Source organism: Aspergillus udagawae (assembly GCF_001078395.1).
Source record: "Aspergillus udagawae IFM 46973 DNA, scaffold_11, whole genome shotgun sequence".
NCBI lineage: Eukaryota > Fungi > Ascomycota > Eurotiomycetes > Eurotiales > Aspergillaceae > Aspergillus > Aspergillus udagawae.
Window position 1 is genome coordinate 135444 of NW_025091274.1, and position 13845 is coordinate 149288.

The following is a 13845-nucleotide window of genomic DNA, read 5'->3' on the forward strand; positions in this document are numbered from 1 at the left end:
ACCGGGTGCAATGCAGACGAAGCGCAATATTGTTCCGGGAAGTGCAGCCGTGAAAAAGCAGTGAAAGCTGTTCCCTTCCCCGAGATCTCAACAGTGGATAATCCGCCCTTTCTTGTCAACAATCACTTTGGAGGCTCGTTCTTCCTCGTGTGCTCTTATCTGTTTTCTTGAAATTCTCCCCTCTTTGACAAAGTATTTTCATCATGTTCAAGCTCGCGCGCAGCAGCCGTCCTGTCGCGGCAGCTATCAGAGCTGCGACGGTGAGATATTTTCCTGTGCTATCCGGACAATATTACATAGTACCATATCCATTTGCATCAAATTGAGCTTGCTGACATTGCATTTTTGGTAGGAATCTTCCCTTCAATCCAGATTGGCTCAGCAACAGAGAAACCTGTCCATTCACGAATACCTCTCTGCCAGACTTCTCAAGTCCGTATGTTGTCGGAGACGTTCACTCGATATTCCGCAGATCTGAAATTACTGACCGGATGACAGTATGGCGTGGGAGTCCCCAAGGGTGAGGTCGCCCACTCGGCAGAGGAAGCTGAGGCTGTCGCCAAGTCAATCGGTATATATGAGCCCTTAATGAACAAGCTGGACCGCGGTTTACTGAGACAACACTTTAGGGAACGATGACATGGTGATCAAGGCTCAGGTTCTTGCTGGTGGTCGTGGTAAGGGTTCCTTCGACAATGGTCTCAAGGGAGGTGTGCGCGTTATCTACTCGTGAGTTGCTTCCCCTAGAATTCCATTGTTGTCGCCTACGACATGTCCTCTTGTTGACACCATTTTTCTCCAGCCCAACCGAGGCCAAGATGTTCGCTGGCCAGATGATCGGACACAAGCTCATCACCAAGCAGACTGGTGCTGCTGGTCGCCTTTGTAACGCTGTCTACATTTGCGAGCGCAAGTTCGCTCGTCGTGAATTCTACCTTGCCGTCCTCATGGACCGCGCAACTCAGACACCCGTCATTGTTGCCTCGTCGCAAGGTGGTATGGATATTGAGGCAGTTGCCAAGGAACACCCTGAGGCTATCATGACGACTCCTATTGACATCAAGGTCGGCGTGACTGATGACATTGCCCGCAAGATTGCTACCGATCTTGGCTTCTCTGAGCAGTGCATCGAGGATGCCAAGACCACCATCCAGAACCTGTACAAGGTCTTCATGGAGAAGGATGCTACTCAGATTGAGATCAACCCTCTGTCTGAGACATCTGACCACCAGGTTCTGGCTATGGACGCCAAGCTGAACTTTGATGACAACGCGGAGTTCAGACAGAAGGAGGTTTTCTCGTGGAGAGACCCTACTCAGGAAGACGCCGATGAGGTCAAAGCTGCTGAGTACGTCCCGATGGCATCCAGTTTATGGCCCACGAAATATCTGTTCTAACTTGAACGACAGGTACGGCTTGAACTTCATCAAGCTGGATGGTGACATTGGATGCCTGGGTACGACCTGACAACACTTACCTTCCTGCGCTCATGCTGACCCCTTCTTTAGTCAACGGTGCTGGTCTCGCCATGGCCACCATGGATATCATCAAGCTCAATGGCGGAAGCCCTGCCAACTTCCTTGACGTTGGTGGTGGTGCTACCCCAGCTGCTATCAAGTCTGCTTTTGAACTCATCACCAGCGACCCCAAGGTCACTGCCGTCTTCGTTAACATCTTCGGTGGTATCGTCCGCTGCGATGCTATCGCCCGGGGTTTGATCAATGTCGTGGAGGATATGGGTCTGCGCATCCCCATCGTTGCTCGGTTGCAGGGTACCAACATGGAGCAGGCTCAGAAGCTGGTATGTGGCTAAACATCGCAAGCTACGAAAATGGTCATGAAATGCTAATGTAGGATCTGTAGATCAACGAGTCCGGTCTTAAGATCTTCTCCATTGAGGACCTCCAGAGCGCCGCCGAGAAGTCCGTCCAGTTCTCCAAGGTCGTCAAGATGGCCCGTGAGATTGACGTCGGTGTGGAGTTCACCCTTGGTATCTAAGCTTCGTCGGTTTGAGATGGTCCAGCATGTGTCATCGCCTATTGTTTCATCTTTCTGTCTTTTTTCGTGATTTCCCTTTTTACCTTCCTTTCATTACATGGGTGATGACATGGTGGGAAATACCAAATTGACTAACGGGGACCTCCTATTCGCTGCCCTCGCAACACTACTGTTCAGGGTTGATTAGCGATATGGATGCCGAATTGCGAGGCGGGCGAGTCGGTCAGGATATGTTAGCAAATTGGGCTAGTATAATAGTGAAATCCGCACAGTACGGGGAAGGGAGGGTGACATAATCATAGAGAGCATTGATGGTTCTGTATATCGTCCATATCTATTCATTTTCTTTTCCTTTCCTTTTGTCAATGTATTTTCTTGTCGATTCAGTCCTCTATCGATCCAATGTCTATTTCTGTAAGCGCCTCGAGATGCTCTTGGAACAAACAAAGCTCAAGACCTTCTAATTAATGAGTGTTTCTCTTGGTCCTAAAAATAGACGCATCATCCTCAATTCCATTGAAGTCACTGTCTTCAATTGTCCGGGATTTGGAAAGGAATAGCACACAAAGGCTGTGCGGCTTCATCGAAACACCACGCGCTCACACCTCCCCTACTGACCAACAAAACACAATCATGATCTCCCTTGAGCACGTATTCGTCGGCATCATGTTGACCAGGATCTACCGCCCACGGACAAGGCATAGAATTGGCCGGTCGGTAAGGAACTTGCGCACCTGGTTGCGAAATCCAGATGGTGGGCATGGCTCGCTCGATCCTGAGATAGTACAAGAGGTTGCGGTCGATAGGTGCAACGTGTAAGTTGGAGGAGGATGTGTGCTGGGGGGGCAAGAGATGCAAGAAAACTTCTTCAGTTTCGATATAGTGTGTAATGGCGATAATATAGCGCGGGTGGTGATCTTTACTACCCTTGGGACGGGCTATTAGGATGCCCGCTCTGTCGTTGAATTGTTCTGAGAGCCAGGCATTTGGCCGAACTACACAGTCGCTGTTTTCTAGCTTTGGCAGGGACAGGGCCTTGGATGCAGTTTGAGGAGCTTCCAACGAATCATCAAAGCAATGCTTCACGACCTGCAACTGTGCAGCATTGCACGGAACCCCTTCGAGATCCCATGGGCCATCAACGTTGTCATTTCGTTGTAGATGGATAGAGATCAAGCAATCCAGCGTAGAATGTAAGTCTATAAACACTAAGTGATCTGCCACAACTACCGTGCGGGAGACGCGCGAGTTGAAGTCCCACTGCATGACAACAGTGTTTCCAGCCGCGGGATCCTTGAAGCCAAAGGCAACCTTGGTGCCGCGAACAACGAAGAGGTGGAATAGGCGGGATGGCAATCGAAAGTATGCTGACTCCTCCGTTCGGAGATTCCAGACATGGCAGTATCTAAAATCGGTTCCATGAGTAAGTGAATACTACATGAGTTTGATCTGCGCAAGAATAGCTGCCTACCCACGTAGAGTGACCGCCGCAACAATCAACTCCGAAAGACGAATGTGGCCGATGCGTTCTCTGTTTTCCGTGCAGAACATCTGCATTGCATTCGAACGCAGATCCTGCACGACGACCGTGGTCATTTCGGCAGTCCAAGCATACCGTCCATTCGAATAGTCTAGGCATGCTGGGTTAATATGGCTGGGCTCGCGCCGACGAAGGGCTGAAGAGGGCTCTCCTCGCTCCAGTCTGATCCTCTGCTTGGCATACTGGTTGTAGATGTGATGAGATGTTTGATGAAAAGAATTGAGGGTGCGGCCTGAATACCGGCGGTACACAGAGCTACGAACTGGGTTAGATGACAGTAGCTTGTGCCAAGTTCTGGAGACCTGATACATTGTGAGTTTCACCATTTCCGGTTACAAGACAAGTGGACATATACTGCCTACTTACTCTCTGAAAGACATGGATTTCCGCTAGGTCTAGATACTGGGCGACTTGCACAGCAATCTCGGGGGGAAGCAACCCTAGGATATCACACTGGAAGGTTCGTGTATTAAGATGATCCCTCAAGTCACGCCATTCGTCAGAAGCTAGCTGGTGGATGAGTTCATGGAACCTGAAATTGGTGACTAGCGTCAGTCAATGAATCTTCAAAATATGTATTATCGTGAAAGGGCTTTTGTTGAGGAGAGCCGTACACTCTGCGTCGCGCGGACTTTGTCCTGAGATTTCGGAGTCGAGTGATGATCGCCTCCTCGTCCGAGTTCGGATCTACACATTCCATAGTGAGGGGAATATAGTTTTCCAGCGTCTGCGAATCATCATTGTTGTTCGTTATAAGAGGGGGAAAGCATCAACAATGACGGTATCTGGCGCACTGTGGGAGGCTTGAGGCTCACAGAGAAGGAGTGAGGGTGTTGATGAGGAAGGAACGAATCAGCTGAGCTAGTTGATCCGCCGTCATGTTTACCTAGATATATAGAGGACCCAGAGGGTGTTTACAACAATTCGGTTGATATACATACTTTGATGGCCGTTTATTTGGATAGAATATACTCTACTCAGTACTAAATCCGAGGTATCTAGCTATTATATACTGTTCTTCGCTACATCAGTACGCAGTATAATACTCTACATTTTGATTAGCAGATTAGCAGAGGGATGGAGTACAAAAGGACAGCAATGGGTAGACAGATGATAATAAACCCACCTCGGTAGATAACCAGGGTTAGGATCATGATAGTCGGATATTGAAACCTCTGCATCGAGACTATTGAATCTAGTGTCTTTGCGGCGCAATTCGAGACTAGGTACCACAGACCTATCCCAATACCCAATGCCTGTTTAGTTTGCGACCTGAGTATCTACACAGTACTCCGCATCTCATCTATCTTTTTGGTATCGAAAGGACAAATGGCTTGGAATCCATTTAACTTATCATCCTCAACATGAGCTACAGAGGACAAGCTTGTCTATTATTAATTTCCTCTTGGTGATCCATCATCATTGCTATTATATACTTCTTAATCAGTAAAGAACGATTCATCAAATTACAGATACCATTTGCGTAGAGAAAGCCTTGTCTCTCCTAGTTACGAAGTACGTCTCTCTCCCCTCTTCATAAAATCATATCATATTACTCCCCCTATTCGCCTCCCCCTCATCACTAGTCGCAATATATCTTCTTCTTTCCATACGCCACTCTTCCTTGCACCCAACCAATTGTTGATCCATATCCGCGGTTCCGTGCAGATTCCAGAGCCCAGACTACTGCTTACCTGCTTACTTTAGTAACAGACTACTGGATTTAGTAGGACTGTGGCAGGTAAGCCAGCTATCGACTACCGGGTTCCCCAAACATTCTTCTGCACCTTAAAGCTCCTCCTATCAGTACTTACTATTCTGTTGGTATCGCCAACTATAGTCTATCTATTATTGTCTTATATTATATTGTTTAATATATTCGAGATAATCCTTTATCCGAACCCTCGTTTCAGAATCTTCTCAGCCGCGACTTTTCATCTTTGTCTTTTCTCGCATCCTCTCTCTCTATGCTCTAATGAACTAATCCCCCATTATTATTCTCTTCACAAGGCATTACAGAGAGGATATTTCGATAAACCCGCATAGGCACTTCTAGAGCAGAAACGAAAAGGGAAGAGGTGAAGAAAAAGAAAAGAAAAGGAAAAAAATCGTGCATTGGAACGACAAGGAGCCTTACATATCGGCTGTTCCCGTGCCTCCGTTGGTCATTTCCCGAGCTCCTAGTCTGGATGTCAGAAACCAGACCCATGATAGTCAGCTTCAACTACTACTAGCAGCTATCTGGTTATCTGCAGATCCGATCTTTTAACGCTTCTCGTCCGCGACATTCCTTCCCTTCCACAGCTCGTCCCTCTCGCCCCTCTCGTCGATTTCATGCTGGCACCTCCTTCCGAGACTAGATTGGAACGAGTGGAGAACAAAGGGGCAAAGAGGAGCTTTGGACTGGTCTAAGGCTCTTCACACTTATTTGAGTCTGGTGGGCGACAAAAATCCTTGAACAGTCGCTGTTTGGCAAATCGACGCGCGAGAGGGAAAAGGAAAAGAAAAAGGAAAGAGAAGTCGAAGTCACATTCTATCTACATGATCTTCGCTTCGCAATGACTCTAATAGCGGAGACTCTATGGTATTGATCAGCGCCCTCTTGGCCCAGGCTCTCTGATTCTTTGTATCCACCTTTCCACGTTCTCCAGTCCTCCACGAGCCGCCGACATCTGGAAGAGAGGGGAAAAAAAAGGCACTACGTGATCGCTCCCTCTCTTCGCTGACCATTCGCATTTTCAATTCAAGTGGTTTCTTCCAAGCTCCGCTCTGCGCAGACTTGCTTCTTCCTCTCTGCGGCTTGGCCGTCATCCTTTTCGCGCGAGATGAGCGGCCTCGCCGATCCTCCGTCTCGAAATACTTTTACTGCCGGTACTGCAGATGCGCCAGGCAAGACACGAAAGCTCCCCGTCCTTCCTTCCTCTATTCCATCCTCTGCTCAGTCGACAGGTGACTCCATGGAGGTCACTCCACCTACCTCTACGACGACAGGTCCTGCGCCGCCCGCCCACAGCAGTCCCGACAGCGATCGGGCGGGCGCAAACATCGCGAATTCCAATGGTTCGGTCGAAACTGGAAACATGAACAATACTCTGTCAAATCAAGCAATCGGGGCTGCAGCCGCAGCCCAGCAGCCAAAGGTCGTTCAGACCGCTTTCATTCATAAACTGTATAAGTATGTTTGCTCAGATTCCGTTCGCTCTCACACATGTCTCAAACCTTTCGTTGTCTTATACTTGCCATCTGCACCTTTTGACATAAATCATATGAGCCCTTGCTGATGCCACTTAAACAAACAGCATGCTAGAGGATCCTAGTATTCAACATTTGATATCGTGGTCGAGCACCAACGACAGCTTTGTCATGTCGCCAACATCCGAGTTCTCAAAAGTCCTCGCGTTAGTTCCTCCCCTTGAAAACGCTTCGCATATTGTAGCCTGATTGCTGATATTTGCCTCTTTAGTCAATATTTCAAGCACACTAATATTTCGTCTTTCGTTCGACAGCTCAATATGTACGGATTTCATAAAGGTATGTGATTTTCGGAGGGGGGAGTGAATGTGTTCGTACTTTTGCTGACCCTTTGCGTCTTCTTACAGTGAGCGATGTCTTTCACACCGGCTCTCCAGACTCTGCATTATGGGAGTTCAAACACGGGAATGGGAATTTTAAAAGGGGCGACCTCGTAGGGTTGCGCGAAATCAAGCGCCGAGCATCACGGCATGCTTTAATTCATCGCGACTCATTTCCCGGCCACAAGACCGCTGTTTCTCAACCTGGCACGCCGGCCGAGCCCGTCCCAGATGCGACCGAAGCGCGATTACTGAATTTGGAACATTCGCTATATGATATGCATACCCGTCTAAGTCGCACTGAAGAGGCACATTCAGCTCTCAATTCAAGATGTCAAGCCATGGCCGAGAGTTTGGCCAGATGTTATCATGTTCGTTGGCCCTTTTGAGTTTCATCGAGGCGCCTGCTATGTCTGACACTGGAGCACTGACGCGATTTCAGTGGGCGTATTCAATTTCTCAATTCCTACAAGGAACGATTCGAGATCGGGACAGTCCTCTGTACCGGGATGGTGAGCATCACTACCGAAGAACAACATTACCATGACCACATTCGCTAACTCATCACAGTATCCAGCATGCAGAAAGAGATAGAGAAGCATCTCGACGTCGTGCGAGCCCTCGAAAATCCTCCGGACCCATATTTATCTGTCAGACCACCATTTTTTGCCAATGTGTCGGTTGATCCCGGGCCGCCTCTTTCCCCACGCCAGGTGCCCCAAGACGATAGCCGTCGACCATCGATGATGGATACTTCTAGGCATAACATAATCCGACCACCCGTGCCCCCGCATCTTGCTGTCTCTCCTCGCCGGTATGGCTCAATTGGTGGGGGAAATTCGTCCCCGAACTATAATCGGCCGCAGGTTCCCTCTGTAATCCCACCTCAACAGCCGATGCCTCATCCTCTGTCTTCGGTGTCTTCTCCGCCGGGACCCAATCTTGCTCGTCGACACACTTCAGCAGACATCCGTCAGCATGGCTGGCCGCCACCGAACGTTTCCCAGTTTCCCGCTGCTAATGCACAGGGCGCTCCAGTCACACCATGGCCACCCTCGCCCCATCGTACACCGACTTCTAGTGAGCAGCAGGTTCGGGATGTTCTGGCTCAGTATGAGATGGGAGTACCCCGGCGATTTCAAAGCAGTTCGCGACATGCTACCCCGCCTTTGAATCCGGACCACCCGTCATCCACTCTAACTGTGGACAACGCATGGACATATGGTGGATCGAAGTATGCTAGGCATGAATCCTCGCTTCCTGCCACCAGACGATCCAGCATGGCCAGCAACGTCCACTCGCTCCTCAACCCCGCTGATACAGTGGAACGTCCTGAAGAGGATCAGCATAACAACCTCGAAGATCGAAAACGAAAGCGGTTAGAATAAAAAAAAAGGCGTGAGACTGATTTACGCGCTCAATTGCAATGTCTAGCCGAACCGCCAATGTAACGCGCCAGTCATATGTTGAGCATGAGAACATCAGTATCTGGCTCTCCGTCTTGCAGCAACAGCGATACGCGCAAACCTCTTGAAGAAGCACCATCTGCATATTTGAGCAACCTATCACTGCCACATATTCTGATCATATTGCGACCTCAGCCTCGTTCTTTGATCTTTTTCTTTCATCCCATATAACTTGTACAATCTCTCCAGGAAAAGTGCGGGTTTTCTAGGACAGTTGGAGGCCACGCTTTGTTTATTTTATCTTCTACGCCTAATTTGGAGAGCGCAGCCTCCTTTCGCAGCGTACCTGCTGGAAATCGTTGTATGTCCGGTTCTGTTGATATCATGCCTGACCATGCAAATCGATGATGACTGCCCTCTTGCCACAGTATTGGTGTCTGCACTTATTGGGAACTTGGAATAGGCAGGTTCAGTTCCCGCATATCATACTTACTATATACCCTGGGGCTGGGTGGGGCAGACCATGTCTATTTTTGATCACAAGCTAGATCTACAATAAGAGTCTACAATCTAATGCAATTATGTCCGTGTGCATGAACCAGGTGACAGAATAATGTTGAGGTGTTCTCCCATTCGTTATTGTCTGCAGCCTTGCCCATCTCTTGGATGTTGGTCAGATACTGGCGAGACCTAAGTCGAGAGTACGACGAACTATATAATTGGGTCGATCACGACATCGAGAACGTCCACGAAAAGATTGCTGTATTCACGTTAATTGCTGTCTATCAAACTCAATATTTGATCGGATAACTGGGTATCATGCTGTACAACTGAAATATTGGGGGAGGTTCCTGACGACCAACATCATCGCTTCTTCCTCTTTTTCGACCGATCGGCGAGTATCTCATCCAAAAAACTTGTGGCTTTCTTCCGGCCTCTCGGCCCTGGCGCTGATCGCGATAACGGGCCCTCTTGCTTCGCTGGAGTGTCTTCGCTATTCCCATCCTTAATCTCACCAGCACCACTTGGAGCAATGCCATCGTCCTCTGCAATATCAGTCGTAGCTTTTCTTTTCCGTGCTGAATCCACAGCTTTCTTCCGAAGGTCGCCTTTCCTTCCCACCACCGCCGTTCGTCCTTCCTCATCATCATCGTCATCCTCCGCATCTCCCGTATTCCCAGCGGGTACTCCATTTTGGCCCACCGGCTTGCCCAGTTTTACCCCAGCGGAAGCAGCCATGACCTTCTTGTAGTTTTTCCCCAGGAGTTGTTTCCGGAGCTTATCGTTGGAATCCAATTCGGTCCGGTTCCAGCTCCCGTCAGCGGCTTTTTCGGGGAGGGGCGCGCCGACTCCTAGTCTATTTCGGGGACCGTAAGTATGCGTGGGAATAGACATTGGCATCAAACAGGGAAAAGGAGGAACGTACGTCTCCGGGACAGCAGTGAAGATTTCATCTTCCTCTCGCTGGAGCTCTTCTGTTTTGACACAGGCCTTTTCTTCGTCTGTCGGCGGAGGGAGCCAGGAGGCTACTAGACGCTGGCTGCGCGCTAGAGCAACATGGGCTTTATTGAGGATGATATCCGTTTCGCTTTTCGATATTGACATGTTTGTATCATGTATGTTATATATAACGATTGGTTGAGCTGATTGTAGACGGATTGGAAACTTTTTTGCGATAGCGGGGCGGAATTATGCAGGCAGAAAATTCACCGCCTGCTTTGGTTAGGACGGGAGTATCTGATATGGCTAAGATAAAATGGGGCGTTTGAGCCTCTGCGTTGATGATATAGGTCATTTGCTGTTCATAGTGACGAATGGACTGCTGACAGATGGTCAGTAAAATGATAGCTACAACCTATGGTACTGGCGGCAGCAGGTTGGTTTCGAATCTCAATTGCGTCAGTTCACATAATGAATCTATGTACATCTCCAGATACTCTAGTCTGTATCAGGGTCAAAATACTATGTACAACGCTGAGGGACTGTAGACTATATACCCTTCGTTACATCATTCATTTTTCGCAAGATATAATCCAAACTCGGAGAAGCTCAGATTGACGCTTTAGTTTTCTCGTGTTGTTTCTTTTCTTTTAGCTTCTTCTCCGTCTTCATAAATTCGCGAATACCAACTGGTATATTGGCAAACAGATCGTCTGCCTCGTAAGAAACTGGCCGATTAGTTTCGCTACCTCCGCCGTCGTCATCCATGCTATGACTCGCACTTTCAACCTCAGCCCTGGGCGTCTGTCGCATATCCGTCGCGGCCTTCTGGGTAGAGCCCTTCACCTTGGCTCTTCCCACACGACTGGCCCATTCCTCCATTTCATCACGGTAATCATCCCACACGCAATGGACACAACCACTCATGCAGCAATTGTCCGGCTCCTCGGGCCGGGGCGGAATGGCCACCCCGTTGATCATCTTCCATTGAGACTCGGGTGGCATAGTCCCAGGGTTATAACGCGAAGCACGGCCTGGTCCAGCAAGCCGCGATCCAAACACGATGGACATCTTCTCTTCTGGTGATTGTGGTTTGACGGTTGTTGCCAGGCTTGGTTTCTCGGCGGCTTGCGACGCTGGGCGCGATGTTGGCGGATGAGATCTGTAGGGTGATTGGGATGAGAGGATATCGTAGTAGTAGCCCGATAATGGATGCGCCTGCGAGCGCGTTGAATCTTCTAAGCTTGCCAGGGTATCGTCGTGGGTGTTCCCGCGGTGGGAAGACGGAGTGAAGGCATATTGTCTTGTCACTGATAAAGTTGGCCAGGAAGGTAAAGAAAGCTTGTTCGTAACCCGGACGTGCCTAAAGCACAATGAGCGGGTTCTACATCGAAGAATCGACTGCCTGATATGCATGGAGAAGCACTCCATTCTTGAGCTTCAGAATTAAATGTGAAGAACTTCCGAAGGTCAGAGAAAACGACCAACTTATGTCATTAGGCAAACAATGCAAACAGCCCACAGCTATCCGAATTCCGCGGCAGTTCCTGTTCAACTATGTATGCTTATCGCGGAACACATGCTGCACGATGTTGAAACGAGTTTCCTGCCATTAAGGCCCGAGGCAGCAGTCGCTTCTATTCAATGACTGGCAGACTTATTGAAATAAGTCATTTACTCCATTGGGTGTCTACTTACGAATTGTGCGACCGGCGCTAATCACTCAGTTCAACCATTACTACTGCTTTCGACGCGTCGCAAATGAGCTCACAACCCCTCAGGGGTGACGCTCGAACGCGCCCTTCGAGGATTCCGACATTTCAAGCGCCAACAAAGGCGAGTCTTGCAAGATCACATCTCGAAATCTTGGAACGCTCTCATAATAAGTCACCGGGGAAGGACCAGACTCAGGGTGATCAACAGAAGCAGGCGGAGACGGGAGTGTTTGGGCTACGGGATAGAAAGGCTTTTCGACCGTCGTTGGCGTCGACTGCAAGCCCTATACGTGCTGCGCGGCAAGCCGGGGATGCGCGCTCGCCGTTTTCAACCCGACGGTCGAGTGGAATTCAAGCATTTGCTGCACCCCCAAGACGAGTGTCGAGAAAAATCACTCCTGCAGACTTCGTCTTCGGGTCTCCAGCAAACTTACCAAATAATGCCAGAAATGCGGAACCTATAAATACCCCTGAAGATCAATTAGCATCTGAACTGGGCAGCGCGACAGGAGAAGTTAACGTGAGCATTGATTCTGAGCAGCCCTCTTTGCATGAAGAATTTGAGGAACCGGACCTGCCCCCGACGCCCACTCAATTAGGCCTGGAAAACCCCCCCGAGAGACCGAGAGGACTTTTGAGCAGCAGCCCTAGCACGCAGCCTGGGAGATTCCGAACGCGGCGAACTGGTGATCTACTAGAGAAAAGCCCTTCCAAGCTCAGGAGGGTTGATTATGGGTCACAAACAAATGACCTATCAGGACTCGGCGTCATTGTATCGAAAGAATCTCTTCCAGAACCTGTTGTGAAGAAACAAAAGCTCAAGAGAGAGCTCTCTGCCGACTTGAGTAAACTCAAGGAAGACATCGCGGAATTGGAGAGCTGGTCAGAGAGATTGGGCCAAGAACACGAGACAATAGAACCGGATCACGACTTGGACAAACTCATGTAAGTTCTGTTTGGTACTCTGATCGCATCAACCAACTGACTGATTTCCAAACAAGCTCTATATTGGTAGCCGAAGATCTGGCCAGCAAAAATGCGAAGCGCCCTGCGGCCGATCCGTCGATATCCTCCTTATTATCCACCCTATTACCTTTCTCCACAAAGTTCGCGCCGTCAATACAGCAGTCGCCCACCCCTACGAATCCGTTTGCCCTCGAAGTATCTGCTCGAGCAAAACCATACTTGACAGTATTTGCACCCTTAAATTTGACGGCGCATTCGAACACTACCTCCGACCAAAAGAACGATACCCTTCTTGAAAGACATCACTTGACACTGTCTGCTCCAGCCCCATTTCCTTCTAACGTCTACAATATACCCGTCATTTATGAGACGAACACCGAGTTACAGTGTTTGACCTCAATATCAGTCCCGACGAGTCTTGGAACTTCCGCCACAAAAATCCCTACATCGCTGAGACGATGGATAGATTCAAGGCTGTTCAACCCGCTCCTGAAAATAGACATATCAGGCCTCTGTCAAGGCATCAATCAGTATTGGGAAGCAATGCTGTCACGTGCTCTCATATGGTCCGAAATCGAGGAACGGCACTCAAACCTGACTAGCCGGCCTGCGTTGGGGGTTGGCGCTCCTGGAAAGAATAGCACACAACAGGGGCAAGATGATAAGTCGAGCCCGCGCCGACTACTGCCACACCTCAAGCGCAGCACAATGCTTTTCGAGTCCAAAGAAACTAGGATGAAATTACTCCTTTGGTGCGACCTGAGCATGGACGAATGGTCAAGCGAACCTAAACTGACTCCGGATATCAGCATCGCATCAAGATCAACGAGTAGTGGCACATCTTGCAGAAAGATCGAACAAGAGACCAAGAAGCTCTTCCAGGAGGTACTGAGAGACTCCAGACGTCAGCAGGGCGCAATTGAAACTGAGGCCGACGTTATCATTCGAGCTGTCGAGTGCGTCCTAAAGGCTTTGTTCGGCGCTGAAGCCGGCGGAAAGCCGTGAAAAGTACATGTTTAATGAGAGATTGGGGTGATTTTACCGACTCTTCTAATCTCGGTATCTTCGCCCTTTCTCCTATGATGGATGATATAAATGGCATGTAAGTTGAGTTGGGGACGAGGCAGGCGACCGGATTGGAGTTTTTGGATATTGGCTACTTCTTGCACATGGATGTGTTGATAACTTTTTTATACCCGGCCAAGCAT

The 13845-nt window shown here is 49.1% G+C and overlaps 6 protein-coding genes across 6 annotated transcripts; 3 read left to right on the forward strand and 3 right to left on the reverse strand.

The window, feature by feature from the left end:
• Positions 1-203: 203 nt before the first annotated feature.
• Aud_002100 (succinate--CoA ligase (GDP-forming) subunit beta) lies at positions 204-1998 on the forward strand (the record flags this gene model as incomplete). Its single annotated transcript, XM_043296102.1, has 8 exons — positions 204-260; positions 353-436; positions 499-571; positions 630-729; positions 803-1348; positions 1410-1456; positions 1509-1801; positions 1864-1998. 8 exons carry the CDS (start codon positions 204-206, stop codon positions 1996-1998), a joined length of 1335 nt encoding a protein of 444 aa, XP_043152037.1.
• A 531-nt stretch (positions 1999-2529) lies between these two features.
• Positions 2530-4238, reverse strand: Aud_002101 (F-box domain protein; the record flags this gene model as incomplete). The annotated part of the gene is made up of 4 exons (XM_043296103.1): positions 2530-3403; positions 3470-3840; positions 3905-4070; positions 4153-4238. 4 exons carry the CDS (start codon positions 4236-4238, stop codon positions 2530-2532), a joined length of 1497 nt encoding a protein of 498 aa, XP_043152038.1.
• A 2125-nt stretch (positions 4239-6363) lies between these two features.
• Aud_002102 (uncharacterized protein) lies at positions 6364-8498 on the forward strand (the record flags this gene model as incomplete). Its single annotated transcript, XM_043296104.1, has 6 exons — positions 6364-6713; positions 6838-6936; positions 7002-7069; positions 7138-7481; positions 7553-7622; positions 7681-8498. 6 exons carry the CDS (start codon positions 6364-6366, stop codon positions 8496-8498), a joined length of 1749 nt encoding a protein of 582 aa, XP_043152039.1.
• An 882-nt stretch (positions 8499-9380) lies between these two features.
• Positions 9381-10121, reverse strand: Aud_002103 (DUF3245 domain-containing protein; the record flags this gene model as incomplete). The annotated part of the gene is made up of 2 exons (XM_043296105.1): positions 9381-9873; positions 9943-10121. 2 exons carry the CDS (start codon positions 10119-10121, stop codon positions 9381-9383), a joined length of 672 nt encoding a protein of 223 aa, XP_043152040.1.
• Positions 10122-10565: 444 nt separating this feature from the next.
• Positions 10566-11387, reverse strand: Aud_002104 (oxidoreductase-like domain-containing protein; the record flags this gene model as incomplete). Its single annotated transcript, XM_043296106.1, has 1 exon — positions 10566-11387. The coding sequence occupies one exon, from the start codon at positions 11385-11387 to the stop codon at positions 10566-10568; it is 822 nt and encodes a 273-aa protein (XP_043152041.1).
• A 330-nt stretch (positions 11388-11717) lies between these two features.
• On the forward strand, positions 11718-13642 carry Aud_002105 (uncharacterized protein; the record flags this gene model as incomplete). The annotated part of the gene is made up of 2 exons (XM_043296107.1): positions 11718-12616; positions 12673-13642. The coding sequence occupies 2 exons, from the start codon at positions 11718-11720 to the stop codon at positions 13640-13642; spliced, it is 1869 nt and encodes a 622-aa protein (XP_043152042.1).
• Positions 13643-13845: the final 203 nt, after the last annotated feature.